General features: G+C 47.8%; 1 protein-coding gene across 6 annotated transcripts in view; it reads left to right on the forward strand.

The window, feature by feature from the left end:
- The first annotated feature begins 293 nt into the window (after positions 1–293).
- Positions 294–14740, forward strand: part of AP2A2 (adaptor related protein complex 2 subunit alpha 2) — an 89057-nt gene continuing 74610 nt past the window's right edge. Inside the window, exon 1 of one of the 6 annotated variants that reach the window (XM_070564534.1) lies at positions 294–1116. In XM_070564534.1, the coding sequence (XP_070420635.1) occupies positions 1050–1116 (67 nt within the window). In that variant the 5' untranslated portion in view covers positions 294–1049. The remainder of the gene's footprint in view (positions 1117–14740) is intronic. The other 5 variants (XM_070564533.1, XM_070564535.1, XM_070564538.1 and 2 more) reach the window with 5 other exon arrangements.

Here is a 14740-nt window from a genome sequence, read left to right on the forward strand (position 1 = left end):
GGTCTTGGAAAGTGGTACAATTTCTGCCTTTTAAGGATTCGGGTCTCCGCGGGTTCCAGTTTCCCCAGGGGGTCCTAGAGGCCCAGAGCCTGGGTGGGGTGCCTGGTCTGTGGGAAGGCCCCACCCAGGCCTGACCTCTCACTGGGAACTGAGGAAGTGAGCCAGGGTGGAACAGGGGTCTGGCTCATGGGTCTGGGCCAGTTCTGTACAGGACCCGGATAACCCCGATGAGGAGGGAGCTTCCTCTTCAAAGCGGTCAGGCTTCATAAAGTTCAGCTCAGCAGGGCCACCTGCTCTCCAGACAGACTCAATGGGGGTCCGGCTGGCCAAGGCCCCTGCAGTGCTCTGTGAGGTGGGCCCACTGGGGCCGTCCTCTGCCTCCACCCGGCTGGGAGAGACCCGTGGTGGCAAGGGTTAAAGGCCCTGGTTGGGCACTGAGGGATCGGATTAGAGACTGGGCCCCGCGGTCATCTGGTGCCACCGGGTGGAGGCGGGCCGTCGTTTCTCTCGAGGCCTTAGTCTCCCCCTCTGTAAGGAAAGGGTGGCTCTGGACAGCTGGGTGATGTGCACAGGCCCTCAGAGCTCCGGACACAGACCGGCCCCCAATGCCCGCAGCAAGCTGCTCCAGAACACCGGCTGGGAAGGGTCTTGGGGCCCCGGCTGGACAGGGCGGCGAGAGGCCGGGGGCGACGAGGGACGCGAACCCACGGACCCCAGCGCGCGCCCGCCCGAGCGTCGGCCTGCAGGGGGCGCCCCCCGCAGCCCTTTACGTGCCCGCCTTCGACGTGCTCGTCCCCGCGCCGCGGCCGCGCGCCCGCTGCCTCCCGTGCCCCCCGCCCCGGCCGCCGTTCCTCGCCGCGCGGCCCGGCGTGCGCGTGCGTGCGTCTGAGAGCGTGCGTACGTGCGCGCGCGTGGCGGCGGCCCCGAAAGCGGCGCTGGGAGCCTGAGGCGGCTGGGGCTGAGGCGGCTCCTCGGGCGGCGGCTGCTTCTCCGCGCTCCTCCTCCTCCTCTTCCCGGGCCCGCCAGCGCAGGCGCTCCCCGGGGCCAAGATGCCGGCCGTGTCGAAGGGGGACGGGATGCGGGGCCTGGCGGTCTTCATCTCGGACATCCGCAACTGTGAGTGGCCGGGGCGCCGGACCGGCCTGCGGGGGGCGGGGGCCGGGCGTGCAGGGGCCGGGGTGCGGGTCGAGGGTCCCAGGGTGCGGGCCTGGCGGGCCTGGCGGGGTGCGGGGCGAGCAGGGTGCGGGCCTGGCGGGTCTGGCTGGGTGTGGGTCGGGGGTCTCGGGTGCGGACCTGGCGGGCGGGGCAGGGTGCAGGTCGGGGTGCGGGTCGGAGGACCCAGGGTGCAAACCTGGCGGGCCGGGCGGGGTGCGAGGCGGGGGCCGGGGGTGCGGGGCGAGCGGGGTGCGGGGTGGGGGTCCCAGAGTGCGGACCTGGCGGGCCGGGCGGGCGCGGGGCGGGGGCCAGGGCTGTGGGGTCCGGGGTGCGGGGGGCGGGTCGGGGGTCCCAGGGGGCGGGCCTGGCGGGCGGGGAGCGGGCTGAGGCCCATGCAGTGGGGGCGGGGGCGCGGGGCGGCGGTGCCGCCGAGGGGGTTCCAGCGGAGACGCCCCTCCCCAGCATGATGTCATCTCGGGCAGTCTCCGTCTTTCTAGTAATGGAGCATTTAACCCAGGCTTCTCCGGAGCAGCGTGGATTTTCACTCGGGCAGTGGGAATGGCGAAACCGGGTCCTGCCGGGCAAGCAGCCTGGACCGGGGTTCTGGCTGTTGATTGTGTTCTGATTAAAGTGACTCATTCATTGCCCGAGGGGATCGGGACACCGGGGCAGTGGGGCGTGGGATGGCTTCGGGGGAACCGCCGTGCCTGCCGTCTGGAATCAGGGACAGCGTTCTCAACGGCACGCGTGTCCCCCCCAGAGTGGAAAAATCCACACCAAACGGTGTAGCGGGCCAGGAGGTGCACGGTTGGCCCGCCAATAAATCTGGCTTTGGTGTGCAGAAAACTCCTGTTGGTTTTCAGAGAATGTCCCTTTTATTTAATTTAAAAAAAAACCCTACAAAGCCAGTTTCCTGTCTGGTGTGTCTTATTTTTTCCTTGTTATCTCTCGAATCCTTTGCTCTGATGTCTCCTGCCTTAGGTCTGATGTCTATCACCTCACCTCCTGGTAAATGCTATTTGCTGAGGCTTCCCTTGAACTCCTCACCTTCTTGGACTGGGGTGGAGAACCCTGACTGTGGAAGGTTAAGACCCTCTGTCCTTTCCTTACTCTGCAAGAAATCAGTGTAGAAAGACACCGTCAGATCAGTCCTATTACAAGTAGGCCAGTATTCTCTTTTTTCTCTTCCTTTACTATGTAATGTTTTCAAGACAATAATTTTTATAATCATAATGCATCTTGTAAGCCAGATGTGTGTGTGCTGCTACTTCAGGGGACCCCTTGTGCAAAGGCCTTAAATTAGCTGTGACGTCTGTCCTTCCCTTTTGGAAGAAAATTGCACTGGGCAGGGTATTGAGGCTGAAAACCATTTTCTCAGACAACTGATCACCCACATATTAGATTTGTGTTCTGTGCTAGGTCTGCATTTGACTGGAAAGGGCCTGCCACTTAATGAGGACTCCGCAGACACTTGTTGACTGATTGTATAGGTCAGATTTTCTCCACCCCCGCACTACTGACATTTGGGTCTGATGGTTCTTTGTTGTGTGGAGCTGTCCTGTGGTTAGCAGCATCCCTGGCCTCTACCCTCTAGATGCCTCAGTTATGACAACCAAAAGTGTTCCCAGACGTTGCTGTGTGGGGCAAAATTGCTCCCAGTTGAGAGTCACTGGTGTAGATCAATGAACAAGACAATCGCTCCCCTGATGGAACTTATATAAGAAGAAGGAATGCCTAATCCTTCTTAGGGGGCCAGGTCTCTGTTTAATACGGCCCGTTCCTCAGAAACACCTTTCCAGCCTCATCCATCTGGTTCCCCTCTCGTAGGTCAGCACTCTGCCTCTTCAGAGCAGTGTCGTCAGTTTGTGGTGCTCTGCCCCCACTACACTGTAAGCGCTACAAGGTGGGGACCACGTCTGTCTTACATGTCACTCCTCCCCTGCTCACACAGTATCTGGCACGAGACACATGCCAAGTGAATGAGCAGAAGAGTGAGCCAGAGAAGACTTCACCTAGGAGATGATTCTCGGGCAGATTTTGTGTAAAGGGCACTGCAGGCAGAGAACCAAGATGGTGCGTGGAACAGCAGAGAATTAACACGCTAAACAAGTGTGGGCCGGTGGCTAGAGGTGGGATTGGAAAGTGAACCCCAGCCAGAGCTGGTCTGAGCTTGACCCCTATGTGGCAGGGAGAGGTGTCCCTGCTTCCCCTTTCCCTGCCCATCCCTGATTTTGTGTGCTGACTGTTTTCTTGTGACGGTGACTGATGGAGCCAGGCTCTGGAGAGACCACTGAGCTGGCAGCAAGGGGTTGGACTCCGATAGTCTCTTATCAGCTCCGTGACCGAAGCCGCTGGGCGCTGAGCCTCAGTTTCCTCAACTGACAGAGAAGGGTGGATTTTGAGCTAAAGTCTGTTTGAGCTCTAAAATTGCAGCTCCCGTTTACCTTTCTGAACTAGTTTCTTAAATTTTCCCCTTTAAGACGTTTAAGAGCATGCTCTGTATCTATTTGCACTTCAATTAGGAATCCGTTCCCAGCTGACTGGCTGGGAAGGTTACTCCTCTTAGCACAGGCAGCAGTGAATATGCTCCAGGATTTGAAAAGGTTCCTGTGCCATGCCTTTCTGCCTAAGCCTGTAGCTTTTGTGGCTCAGGTAGTGAACTAATTCAGTGCTTCGTAGAATTAACTTGATCCTTTCTGATTAACTTCAGCCCAGGGGCCACTGAATTCTGCTAATGTGAGGTCAGTGTGTAGGAGTTAGTGAACTGTTTCTCTCTTTTTTAATTGGCAATAAAAAAATTCTAATCCTTTTATTTAGTCCCAGTTTTAAAATAATTCTTTATTTCAAAATAAATATAGTTTCATAGGAAGTTGCAAAGAAAGGGACAGGAAGGTCCCAGCAGCCTTCACCCCGCCTCCTCTAAGGTGGACATCTGGCATAACAGTACGCTTTCAACACCAGGAAACTGACATTGGTACAGTCCACTGGGCATATTCACGCTGCACCAGTTTTACATGCACTGATGTGTGTGCGTAGGTCTATGTATTTTTATCACGTGTAGCTTCGTGTAACCCCCACCTCAGTCAAGACACAGAACTGTTCCTCATCACCCAGCCCACTTGTGCTACCCTGGATAGCCAAACCTGCTTCCCCCAACCACTAATCTGTTCTCCATCTGTTCTCCATCTACGTAACATCTCAAGGATGTTGTGTGAATGGAATTGAATACAGTAGTCCCTCCTTTTATGCGGGGGATACATTCCAAAATCCCTCGTAGATGCCTGAAACCGCAGATAGTACCGAACCCTATATATACACTGTTTTTTTGATACATATATAACTGTGATAATGTTTAATTTATAAATTAGGCACAGTAAGAGATTAACAACAATAATATTAAAATAGAACAATTATAACAACATACTGTGGTAAAAGATACTGTAGATCTTAGTAACCTCAGCATCTGATTTTCTTTCTTTCCTTATTAAGTGGAGAACTTTCACCTTTTCACCTAAAGGAAGCACTTTACGGCTTCTCTTTGGCATATCTGAATTGCCGCTATCACTACTTTTGTGCTTTGGGGCCGTTATTAAGTAAACTAAGGGTTACTTGAACACAAGCATACCGTGATACCATGACAGCCTGATAAGTGAGACAGCCACTGAGTGACTGATGGGCAGGTAGTGTACACAACATGGGTCTGCTGGACAAGGGGGTGATTCAGAAGGGTGTGCAATTTAAAATTTACGAATTGTTTATTGCTGGAATTTCCCATTTAATGTTTGTGGACCACGGTTGACCGCAGGTATCTGAAATGTTGGAAAGTGAAACTGTGGACAAGTGGGGACTACTGTAGTATGTGACCTGTTGAGATTGGTTTCCCCCTCAGCACAATCCCCTTGACTTCTGTCTAGGCTATTACATTTATTGACATTATATTCAAACATTTTATTCAAAGAAAATGAAAGAACTGCAGAAATTGGAAAAATAATAGTTATTTGCTATTTATTCGGTTATTTTGGAACTTTTGTTTGCTTTTACACATGTGGTTATCAGTGAAGGAGAGTCATGTATAAGTCTAATTAACAGGTCCTTATGTACTGCCATTGACGTGTCAACGCTAGAATATTGTTGAGAATATAAAACAACTGCTGAAAATGTTGTCAGACTCAGAACTGACAGCAGAATAATCAGGACTGCTCTGAAAGGAGAGAAGAAATAGGTCGTTATTCTTGTGAGACCAGCCATGTTACCAGTGGGCAGGAAATTGCCATTTATTCTTCATGCGCTCATAGTGGGCACTGGGGCTATGCAGGTGCATCAAGACACATCCGTGGTGCTTGGAGGCATTTTATTTAATCCTTCCAGGCCTCACTCAAAAGAGGGGAACTAAGTGGAGAGATATAATTAGCCCTTTGGCAAAAGTCAAATTTCCGACGTTCTTGGAGAAAGCATGCAGTTTTTCTGCAGGCGCGTTGATAAACTTGTGGAGTAATTGTCAGTGCTCTGCTCATTGTGGTTCTCACAAAACTTGGTTTCTTCTTGTTGAAATTGGGCGTGTCTTTGAATTATATTTTAGCATGACTAAAGATTAAAAAATTTTATTTGTTCATAAAATTCCATTTGTTGTGAGTCATAAATTGGATAAGGAGAAACTGAATGTAAAAATTTAAATTCAGCTTAAACTTCAGTATAAAAATTAAACATAAAGTTGGTACTTGATTTTCCTGTGTAGTAATAAAGATCGGAATCAGAGTTTGTCAGTCTATTTTTTAACTTTAAAGATTCTCAAAAAAATTTAAGGTTCATTTTAGTCTTGACTCTAGATTTTTAAAATGCTGACTTTTTGGAAAAGAATGCTCTTCTTGCGTATTTCTTTTGCACCCTTATGCATAATTTATATTGCTTAGAACCTGATTTAGGAAGTACGTGATGGAGGGTTAGAGGAGGGGCGAGCCACCAAGCTGCAGGAAGAAGGAAGTTTGGTCCAGGTTGGATTTTTCTGCCAATGTTGGGTTGCTCCTTCTAGGAAATACTGACGTATTCTTCCCGTGTCTTCCTTCTGCCTCCTCTGAAGCTGGGGGATCACTCTGTTTCTTTTATGACAAGTTGGAATGTCCTGGTGATAAGTGTATTCTCATGCCAGATACTCAACGTTACTTCTCTTTCTTCTTAAAAAGTGATTTTCACTCTGTTGTTTTTGGCACCAGTACGTGTCAGGATTTTGTAGTCGCAGAGTTATTGGAAAGGCTGTATTTGTGGGATTAAATGGCATTTCCTTGGCTTTTAAAAAATCAAGTAGAGTCAGCCCAGAGGGAAAGATTTGAGTGTGATAAAGGAAAGGGTATTTTGCACTAATAAGAATAGAGAGAGTGACTCTGGTGTGAGCTCCTGAGCAGGAGGGGCTCTGAGTTCCTCGGAATTCCACCTGTTTGTTTTGCAGGTTCTTGGGCATGAAGCTGCCCTCCCTTAGCTTAAATTTCAAAACTTATAAGGCTCCAAAAACTAAGAGTATTTTTTTGGAGTCTGTGGTAAACTCGGTTGGCAAAGACGCTGACCCTGCACTGCCATGAGGCTCTGTAGCGTCTCTGTCCTGGTGTGGGTGTTGAAGAGTGTGTGCTGCAGGACGCTGATGTGGGGGACCTACGGCTGTGTACAGTCCTTCCTCCTGAAGTCTGAGCAGTTCGGAATTCGGGCACAAATTGGGCCTCAGGTTTTGGATAAGGGATAGTGTCTGGGCCTGTTATTTGAAATGCTGTGTGGGGTTCAGAGAAATGGCACGTGTGGTCCCTGCCCCCGTAAGGAGCTTGCAGACAAATCAAATGCAGTGTGTTCATCTTTATTGAGCACCTTCTGTATTCAGGACTTCTGAATACAAATGAAGGGAATAGGAGGACATCATGGATCCCTTCCCTAATGGGGTTCTCAGACTTTGGAATGCTTCGTGTCTGCTGTGGCCTTGTCAAGCATTCTTCTTCTGTTGAAGTGTGTCTGGTGCACCCTCCACCCTCCCTGCCCTCATGCAGTGTGATGAAATGGATGTAGGATACGTAGGAATGGCCTCCTCCTCACCTGCCCCCTCAGTTTGGTCAGCACAGAGTCTGACCTGACTGAAGCAGCACAGAGGTTTGAGATTGAAACCACACGTTTGAGAGTTAGAAAGTTGATGGCTTCTGTCAGCTTGCGGTGCTGTATGGAATAAGTTAAGTAACTTTGCACCCAGTTGAAAAAAAAATAAATTGAATGATACTCAGAACAGAAATGAACAATTTTCACTAGGGCATGTGATTTCTAAGATTTAGATTACAAAACAGTATTTACTGAATCTGGCATTTGCCGTCTTCAAAATCTTCCTGACTTTGGTATGAAAGTTGACTTTGTTGAAATGTCATGAAAAGCAGTATGTGCTGTTGTATTGTGAGAAGAATTTCAGGGTGGATAGCTTCAAATGGGTGTTCCCACTGGAGGTGGGAGCTGAGGCTGTGTGATAAGATTAGCTCTTGCCCTCTTTGGTACAGAGAGGGCTGAAAGGGTTTGGCCAAGATGCACAGAATAAATAGCATGCAAGGAGGAAGCAGCCCTGTTTTAAAATAGTGCCCTGGAGACAGAGTTGGGAAGAGGACCAAGAAGAGTGTGGGGACGGTGAGATGCACGGTGCCAGAAAGGGAGAGACGAGCCTCAGCCTTGTCCACAGTGTTGCCGTTGCCCATAAGATACAGCTTAAACTTGTAGCCACACTCTGGTCCCTGCCTGCCTTCAGACAGCACTTCCTGCCAACTCTTCATGCTTTTTCCTTCAACATTGTGGGCAGGGAGGAGTTAGGCCGGGGCCCGCATTCAGCTAATAACGAGAGTGTGGGAAGTGGGGTCATAGAGACTTCTGTGGGAGTTGGGGAGCCACCAGATGGGAAGGCGGGAGGTGGACAGGATGCAGGCATGGGGCTAGTGGTCTGGCCCTTGGAGTTTGCTGTCTGTGCTGCAGAATTTGAAGGGCAGTGATGTGCACACATCTGCCCTGTACCCCAGAAGGAGAGGAAAGTCTTGTGACGAGGCTGAGACCCTCTTCTTTCACTAGGTTCTGGCCCCCGAAGCTCCTGTTGCCTGCTGTTGCCTCAGGAAACAGGACGTTGAGCGGCTGACTCTGCTGGATGTGTTCATTTAGGAAAAAAAACTTATGGGCAGTGGTTTGGGTCAGATCCTGATTCTGTTCCCTTTCCTTTCTCACATGGTAAATTGTGGCCCTGTAGAGCCTGGATTCTTCGTTTTTGCCTGAAATTTAAACCAGTGAGAGTTGTGGTAGTTTTGCATTCATCCTTCTCCTTGCATCCAGGATGTTCCCACCTATCTTAGGATTTGGCGTCTGTCTACAGGATTGCTTAAAAGTGTGGAGACTGGAATACAAATTGGGTTGCCTGGTTTTTGTTTTGCATTATAAGGTGTTTTTCTTAGCTTTAAAATCCCTTCTGATGGTAACACAAGGGTGTGACGAGGCTTGGTCACTTAGCGTACCTAGTGCACTTGGAGCTCCTTAGGGTGGGTGGTGCTGAGCTGGGATTTATGTTTCGCTTTTTCTGTGGCCAGCCTTCCTTCATGTGATGTGGTTGAGAGAGCAGTTACTGTGCTTCTATTACAGTTTAAAAAGCATTGAGAAAAGGCAATAAATTGATGTTGAATAGTCTTTTGAAACAGTCAATTAAAAAAATACAGCAAGAAACCAAGTATTTTGGAACACTTTTGGATTGCATTTATTGCTATTGAAAAATACAGTTCTGTAGCGTGTTTTTTTGTTATGTGCAGTACAATCCGATCAGAGCCTTATTTTGAACGCTTTGTGCCTATGAGAATTGGAGTCTTCTGTGATCGAGTTCATGCTGAATTGTGCCAGGGATACGGCGGAAACATGCCTCCATCCACGGTAGTCTTCCTTCCTCACAATCTCAGTTACTTCTTTTAATTAGCTTGCAGCTTCTGCTCAATTAATTCTCTGTTTCGGACTTTTGTTGCCTTATTATGTAACTACAGTTTGATTGTCCTTGCACAGAGTAGCACACCCACCTTTCCCGAGTGCTGAGAATGTGGAGGAAGAGGAGGGTGGGACAGCGATTGAGGGTCTGTTGGTGCCAACTTGTTCAGTCCTCGAGGCCTGGCCTTTTTGTGATTGTCGTCCTCAGGATGGGGATGTGGGTCCCTTGCATGGATGCTGTTCACAGAAGGACAGGAGATGCTCTTCTCTTGGGTGGTGATGTCTGTTTGATGGGTATTCTCTAATGCAGCATTTGCTGTAGATCTAATTTAAATCTTATAATAAGTAGCCAAGAAAACATAGTTCTTCGTATTACTGTAAAGAGGAGAGAAATGAGATGGAGAGGGCAGAGGGTATATTAGCTTTCTATCGCTGCTGTAATAAAGTAACACAAATTTAGCAGCATAAGCCAGCACTCCTGTGTTATCTCATGTTCTGTGGGTCAGAAGCCGGGCACAGCCTGGCTCAGCAGGGTGCTCTGCCTGGAGTCTCACACGCCCGAAATCAAGGTGTTAGCAGAACTATGGTCCCTTCTGGAGACTCTGGGGGTGGAGCTGCTTCCACTCAGTCCTTACAGTGTGGGAATGAGGCCCCTGTCTTTGCTGCCCATAGCTGGGGCCAGTCTCAGCTCCTAGGGCCAGCCCACATTCCTTCTCATGTGAGGCCCCTCCAGTGAATCCCTCTCGAGATCTAGAGCTCTCTGACTTCTCTGTCAGCCTCATATCCTGCCTCCAGGCAGGGACAGTTCTCTGCTTTTAAGGGCTCATGTGATGAGATTGGGCCCAGGTGCATGACCCAGGAAAGGTCCCCTATCTTAATTACATCTGCAAAGTTCCTTTTGCCAGGGAAGGTAACTCCACAGGATCCTAGTATTAGGGTGTGGCTGTCTTTGGAGGGGCATTCTGGTATCACAGTGAGGTCAGGAAGGAACCTTTTGTTAAGGTTAATCCATTTGTTTAACAAATTTACTGAGTGCCTGTTTTGCACAGTGAGCACAGCAGACAAGAGTACCCTCATGTAGCTTACGTAGTGAGGTAGACAGAAAATAAGTATAATATATAGTGCGTTACATATTATATTAAGGGGAAAATAAATCAGGAAAAGGGAGTTACAGTTTAGATAGTGCAGCTAGGGGTCAGGCGTGCCCTGGAGTGCTGGTGGATGGGAAGGGAGGCCAGTGTGGCTGGAATAGGAGTTGGGGAGAGAGCCTGGGGCATCAGCGCTGGGTGGAGGGGGAGGGGTAGACGGCTGGGATCTTGTGGGCCAGTTATGAGAACTGACTTCATCCTGTGTGAAAATGAGGAGCCAGGGGAGGGTGAGCAGAGGAGGGATTTACCTTTGGGGAGAATTACTCCAACTGCTGTGTTGAGAAGAGGAGGGGAGGGGAAGCAGGCAGACCAGTTTGGAGGCTCTGAGCCAGGTGAGAAAGGTGAGGACTCCTGGGAGGGTGGGAGGTAGCAGATGTTTGTAGGCTGATGGGAAAGATAAAGAAGGGCTAGAGAGAAGGTGGAGGAGTGGAGAGAAGCAGAGGTGCAGGTGGAGGTGGGGCTGGTGATTGCCTGAGTGGCTCCTAGAGGAGGGGGCAGGCTCTCCAGCTACCAGTGAGGGGAGGGAGGAGGCATTGGAGGTGGAGGAGAAGCTGTGAGATGGCTGTTTAGAAGAACTGGAAGGGCCTCCCTGGCCTTCACATGTGGGGCCATCCCAGCAACTGGGCATATGGTTTTACCAGGTGTGCTCAGGTCTCCAGGCTTAGGTGCCAGTTGGCCAAGAATTGGATTCAGCAAGGAGGGGTTTTGCCAAGCAACTGCACAGATGGAGAAGGAGGGTCAGAGCTTGGTTTATGTGATGGAGTTGAAGCTGGCTAAGAGGGGGCGAGGACAAGGAGAGGGGGAGAGAGAGAGAGAGTAGATCCTTGGTCCTAGAGGGTGCCAGTGGTGTTCAGAGTTTGCTTACCTGATTGAGAGAGCTGAAAGGTTGGGGCTGTTGGGATGCCTGCAGTGAGGCATGGAGAGGGTGACTGTTAGAGTGACTGCTGTAGTGGGGACTAGATCATCTGAGGAGCCAAGGTCAGGGCCGTTAGGTGGGGTGGTCATGTGCACAGACATTCATTATCAAGGGTGGTGCTCCTAGCATGGTGGGGAGAGGGGTGGTGTTATAGTCAGTAATTGGGCAGATCTTCCCAATGTATTTGTTGTTATTTTCATGTCTAGTCTTGTCTTTAATTGAATGTTTTAGAAAAATAAAAAAAAATTAATGTCAAGAGTGTAGCATTCTGGATTGGTGAACACATGGAGATTTGGGGGGAGTGGCTTGCCTGGAGAGGGCATGGAAGCTCTGCATCCTTTCCCCATACCTTGCCCTTTGCACCTCTTCCATCTGGTATTTCCTGAGTTACATCTGTAGGGGAGGAAGACATTTCCTCTACCCACTCTAGGTCCTTCTGGCTGGGCTATGAATTAAATTCACATGAGACAGAATAACAGGAGAAAATCAAACAAAGCTTTATAACATGTATACATGGGAGAAACCCTGGAAAACTGAGCAACTTACCAAAATGGCAGAGGCTCCCATCTTAAATACCATCTTCAGCTAAAGATGGAGGAGGATGTTGGGGGTGGTGGTTTCGGGCTTCAAAGGGGAGGAAGGCAGTTCATGGAAGTGGAAAAGCAAATGTTTGATAAATAGAACTTTGATAATAGTGGGCTTAGCAAGGATCCTCCCAGTCTACCAGATACCCAGAGTTATCTATGCTGATGGCCTGTCCTGGGGACAGGCCTTTATTTAAAATGTTTTTTTAGGCAGTTAGAGGGGAAGGTCAAAGTTTCTTTCAAGTCTTTTATTCTTAAAAATAATCAAGGCAAGGCAGAGAGACAGATTTTGGGGTGGCAGACGGGATGTCAGCAACGTGGGGTAGCGAGCTCTTCCCTTTGTCTTTCCCCCTTTGAACTGCAATTAAATTGACATTCATTGACCAGTGGAGGATACCCACACAGCACAGCAGGACGCCTGGGAGACCCATGCAGCTATCCACCTGAAGGTGGATGAACTGGCTCCCCGGGAAGTGGTGGAGATAGTGGTAGCAGGTGGAATCTGCAACTTAATACTGCCACAAACATGCTGGCAGAAGAGCAGTTCGTCAAACACCATGAAAGCCTACAGCAGCAATTCATAGCAGAAGGAGAGTGACAGATCTCCAGAAACCAACCCTGAAGTCACAGAAATTTACAACCTGAATGACAGAGGATTCAGAATAGCTGTCATAAAGAAACTGAATTACAAGGAAACTCAGAAGGAATTCAGTGAGCTCAGGAATAAAATTAATGAGAAGGAATACTTCACCAAGAGATTGAAACTATAAAAAAAAAACAGGAAGAAAATCTAGATATGAAGAACACAATTAATGAGATAAAAAATAGTCTAGAATCCTTAAAAAATAGAGCTGACATTATGGAGGACAGAATTAGTGATTTAGAGGATAGAAATACAAGAAATGCTTTAGGGGGAGGAGGAAAGAGAACTAAGATTTTTTAAAAATGAAGGAATTCTTTGAGAAATATCTGACTCAATTAGGAAAAGCAACACAAGGATTATAGGTATTCCTGAGGGAGCACAGAGGGAGAAAGGAGCAGAGAGCTGTCCAAAGAAATAATAGCTGAGAACTTCCCAAACCTGGGGAAGGAACTGGACTTACAAATACATGAAGTCAATGGAACTCCTAATTACATCAGTGCTAAAAGACCTTCTTCAAGGCATATAAAAGTAAAACTGGCCAAAATCAATGACAAAAAAAAAAAAAAAAAAAAACGTTAAGGGCAGCAAAGCAGAAGAAAATAACCTACAAAGGAAGCCCTATGAAGCTTTCAGCAGATTTCTCAGCAGAAACCTTACAGGCTAGGAGAGAATGGAATGATATGTTTAAAATACTGAAAGACAGAAATTATCAGCTGAGAATACGCTATCCAATGAAACTATCCTTCAGATACAATGGAGAAATAAAAGGTTTCCCAGATAAACAAAAGCTGAGGGAGTTCATTGCCACTAGACCTCCCCTACAAGAAATGATGAAGCCCTCATACCTGACACAGAAAGGCAGAGGTCTACAAAGCTTTGAGCAAGGAGATAAATAGACAAAATCAGAAAACTACAGCTCTCTTTCAGAACAGGGTAGCAAATAATTATAGCTTAAAAGGTAAAGGGAAGGAAAGCATCAAAAGTAACTGTGCACACTTCATCTTAGTCACAAACTCACAGCACTAAGTCAGGAATGTAACTTAAGAAATTAAATATAAAACACTTGACCCCAGCCTCACCCCACTTCCTAAACTTGAGAGTCAATTATTTTCATTTTATAGCCATTTCTTCTCATATTTACTTTAAAAAATATGATTACTTATTAATTCTAAATTACATATTTATACCATTTATGCGTGTCCTTTCCCATTTAGTCATTATTTGTTGACTTTTTACTATGGAAGATGAGGATTTAACTTACCCAAGCTTTCCTTCTTCCATTCTCTAGTGTGTCACAATGTTATATCTAATTGATGTATAGCATTTAACGTCTAAAAGTATTCTTCTCAGCTGAGAATATGGTTCAACTTTTAATTTCTTTGGAGAAAGAACTGTTGTCTTTGACTTTGCTTACTTTTTAATGCATCTGTTGCTCTTCAGCCCCAGGTTTGGATGTGACTGTAAGACCCCCCTTCACGTGGTCAGATGCAGCAGGTAGCCTCTCAGCCTCTCCTTTCCCTGTTGGGAATGTCCTTCCTGGAGTGGTCAGTTCTGCTGTCAGGTCATTGCTCATGCTGCCCTCTGTGACTTCTCTTCACCCTAGAAGCCTAGGGCTTCTCTCTGGCTGGACCTCTGTTCTTTGGAGTCTGCATCTCTCTCCTCTAGGCTTGTGTGCATTTGCACTCAGTTTGGTGGTGCATGTCTTTTGTGCACCTGAGGAAGAGCATGTAGGAGGTAAAATTGTTTCTGAGATTTCGCAGTTTTGAAAAAAAGTGTGTTTTTTATTATCATCCTTAATTCAGAATTTGGCTTGGGTAGAATTTAGACTGGAAATAACTTTTCCTCAATTTTGAAGGCATGGCTCTGCTCTTGGTTTCCAGTGGTCTGAAATTTTAAGATGCTGTACCCAGGTGTGGTGGTTCATGACATTGTTCAGCGTGGAAACTCATGTCCTTTGGGTTTGGGGGAAATGTTCTTGTTTTGTTTCTTTGATAATTTCCTTTCACTTTCTCCTTTTTTCAGTAATCCTCTAATAATAGCTGAAATTTGGACCTCCTGGCTTACATTTTCTTGGCTTTCTATCACTCATCTTTCATTTCTTAGTCCTTGTGATGTTCTGTTTTCTGAGACTCTCATCTTTGCCCTCTAGCCCTTCTTTAGAATTTTTTATTTCTGCTATCACTTTTATAATTTGAGGGCTTTCTTATTGTCTGAGTGTTCCTGTTTTGGTGACATCTGGTTCTTAAAGCTGTATTTTCTCTTATCTATGTAAAACTATTCATTGTTTTGGAGTTTCCTTCTCGGCATAGCCTCTTTGCTCTGAATTCATTTT

This window comes from Equus przewalskii, chromosome 11 (assembly GCF_037783145.1).
Source record: "Equus przewalskii isolate Varuska chromosome 11, EquPr2, whole genome shotgun sequence".
Taxonomy (NCBI): Eukaryota; Metazoa; Chordata; class Mammalia; order Perissodactyla; family Equidae; genus Equus; species Equus przewalskii.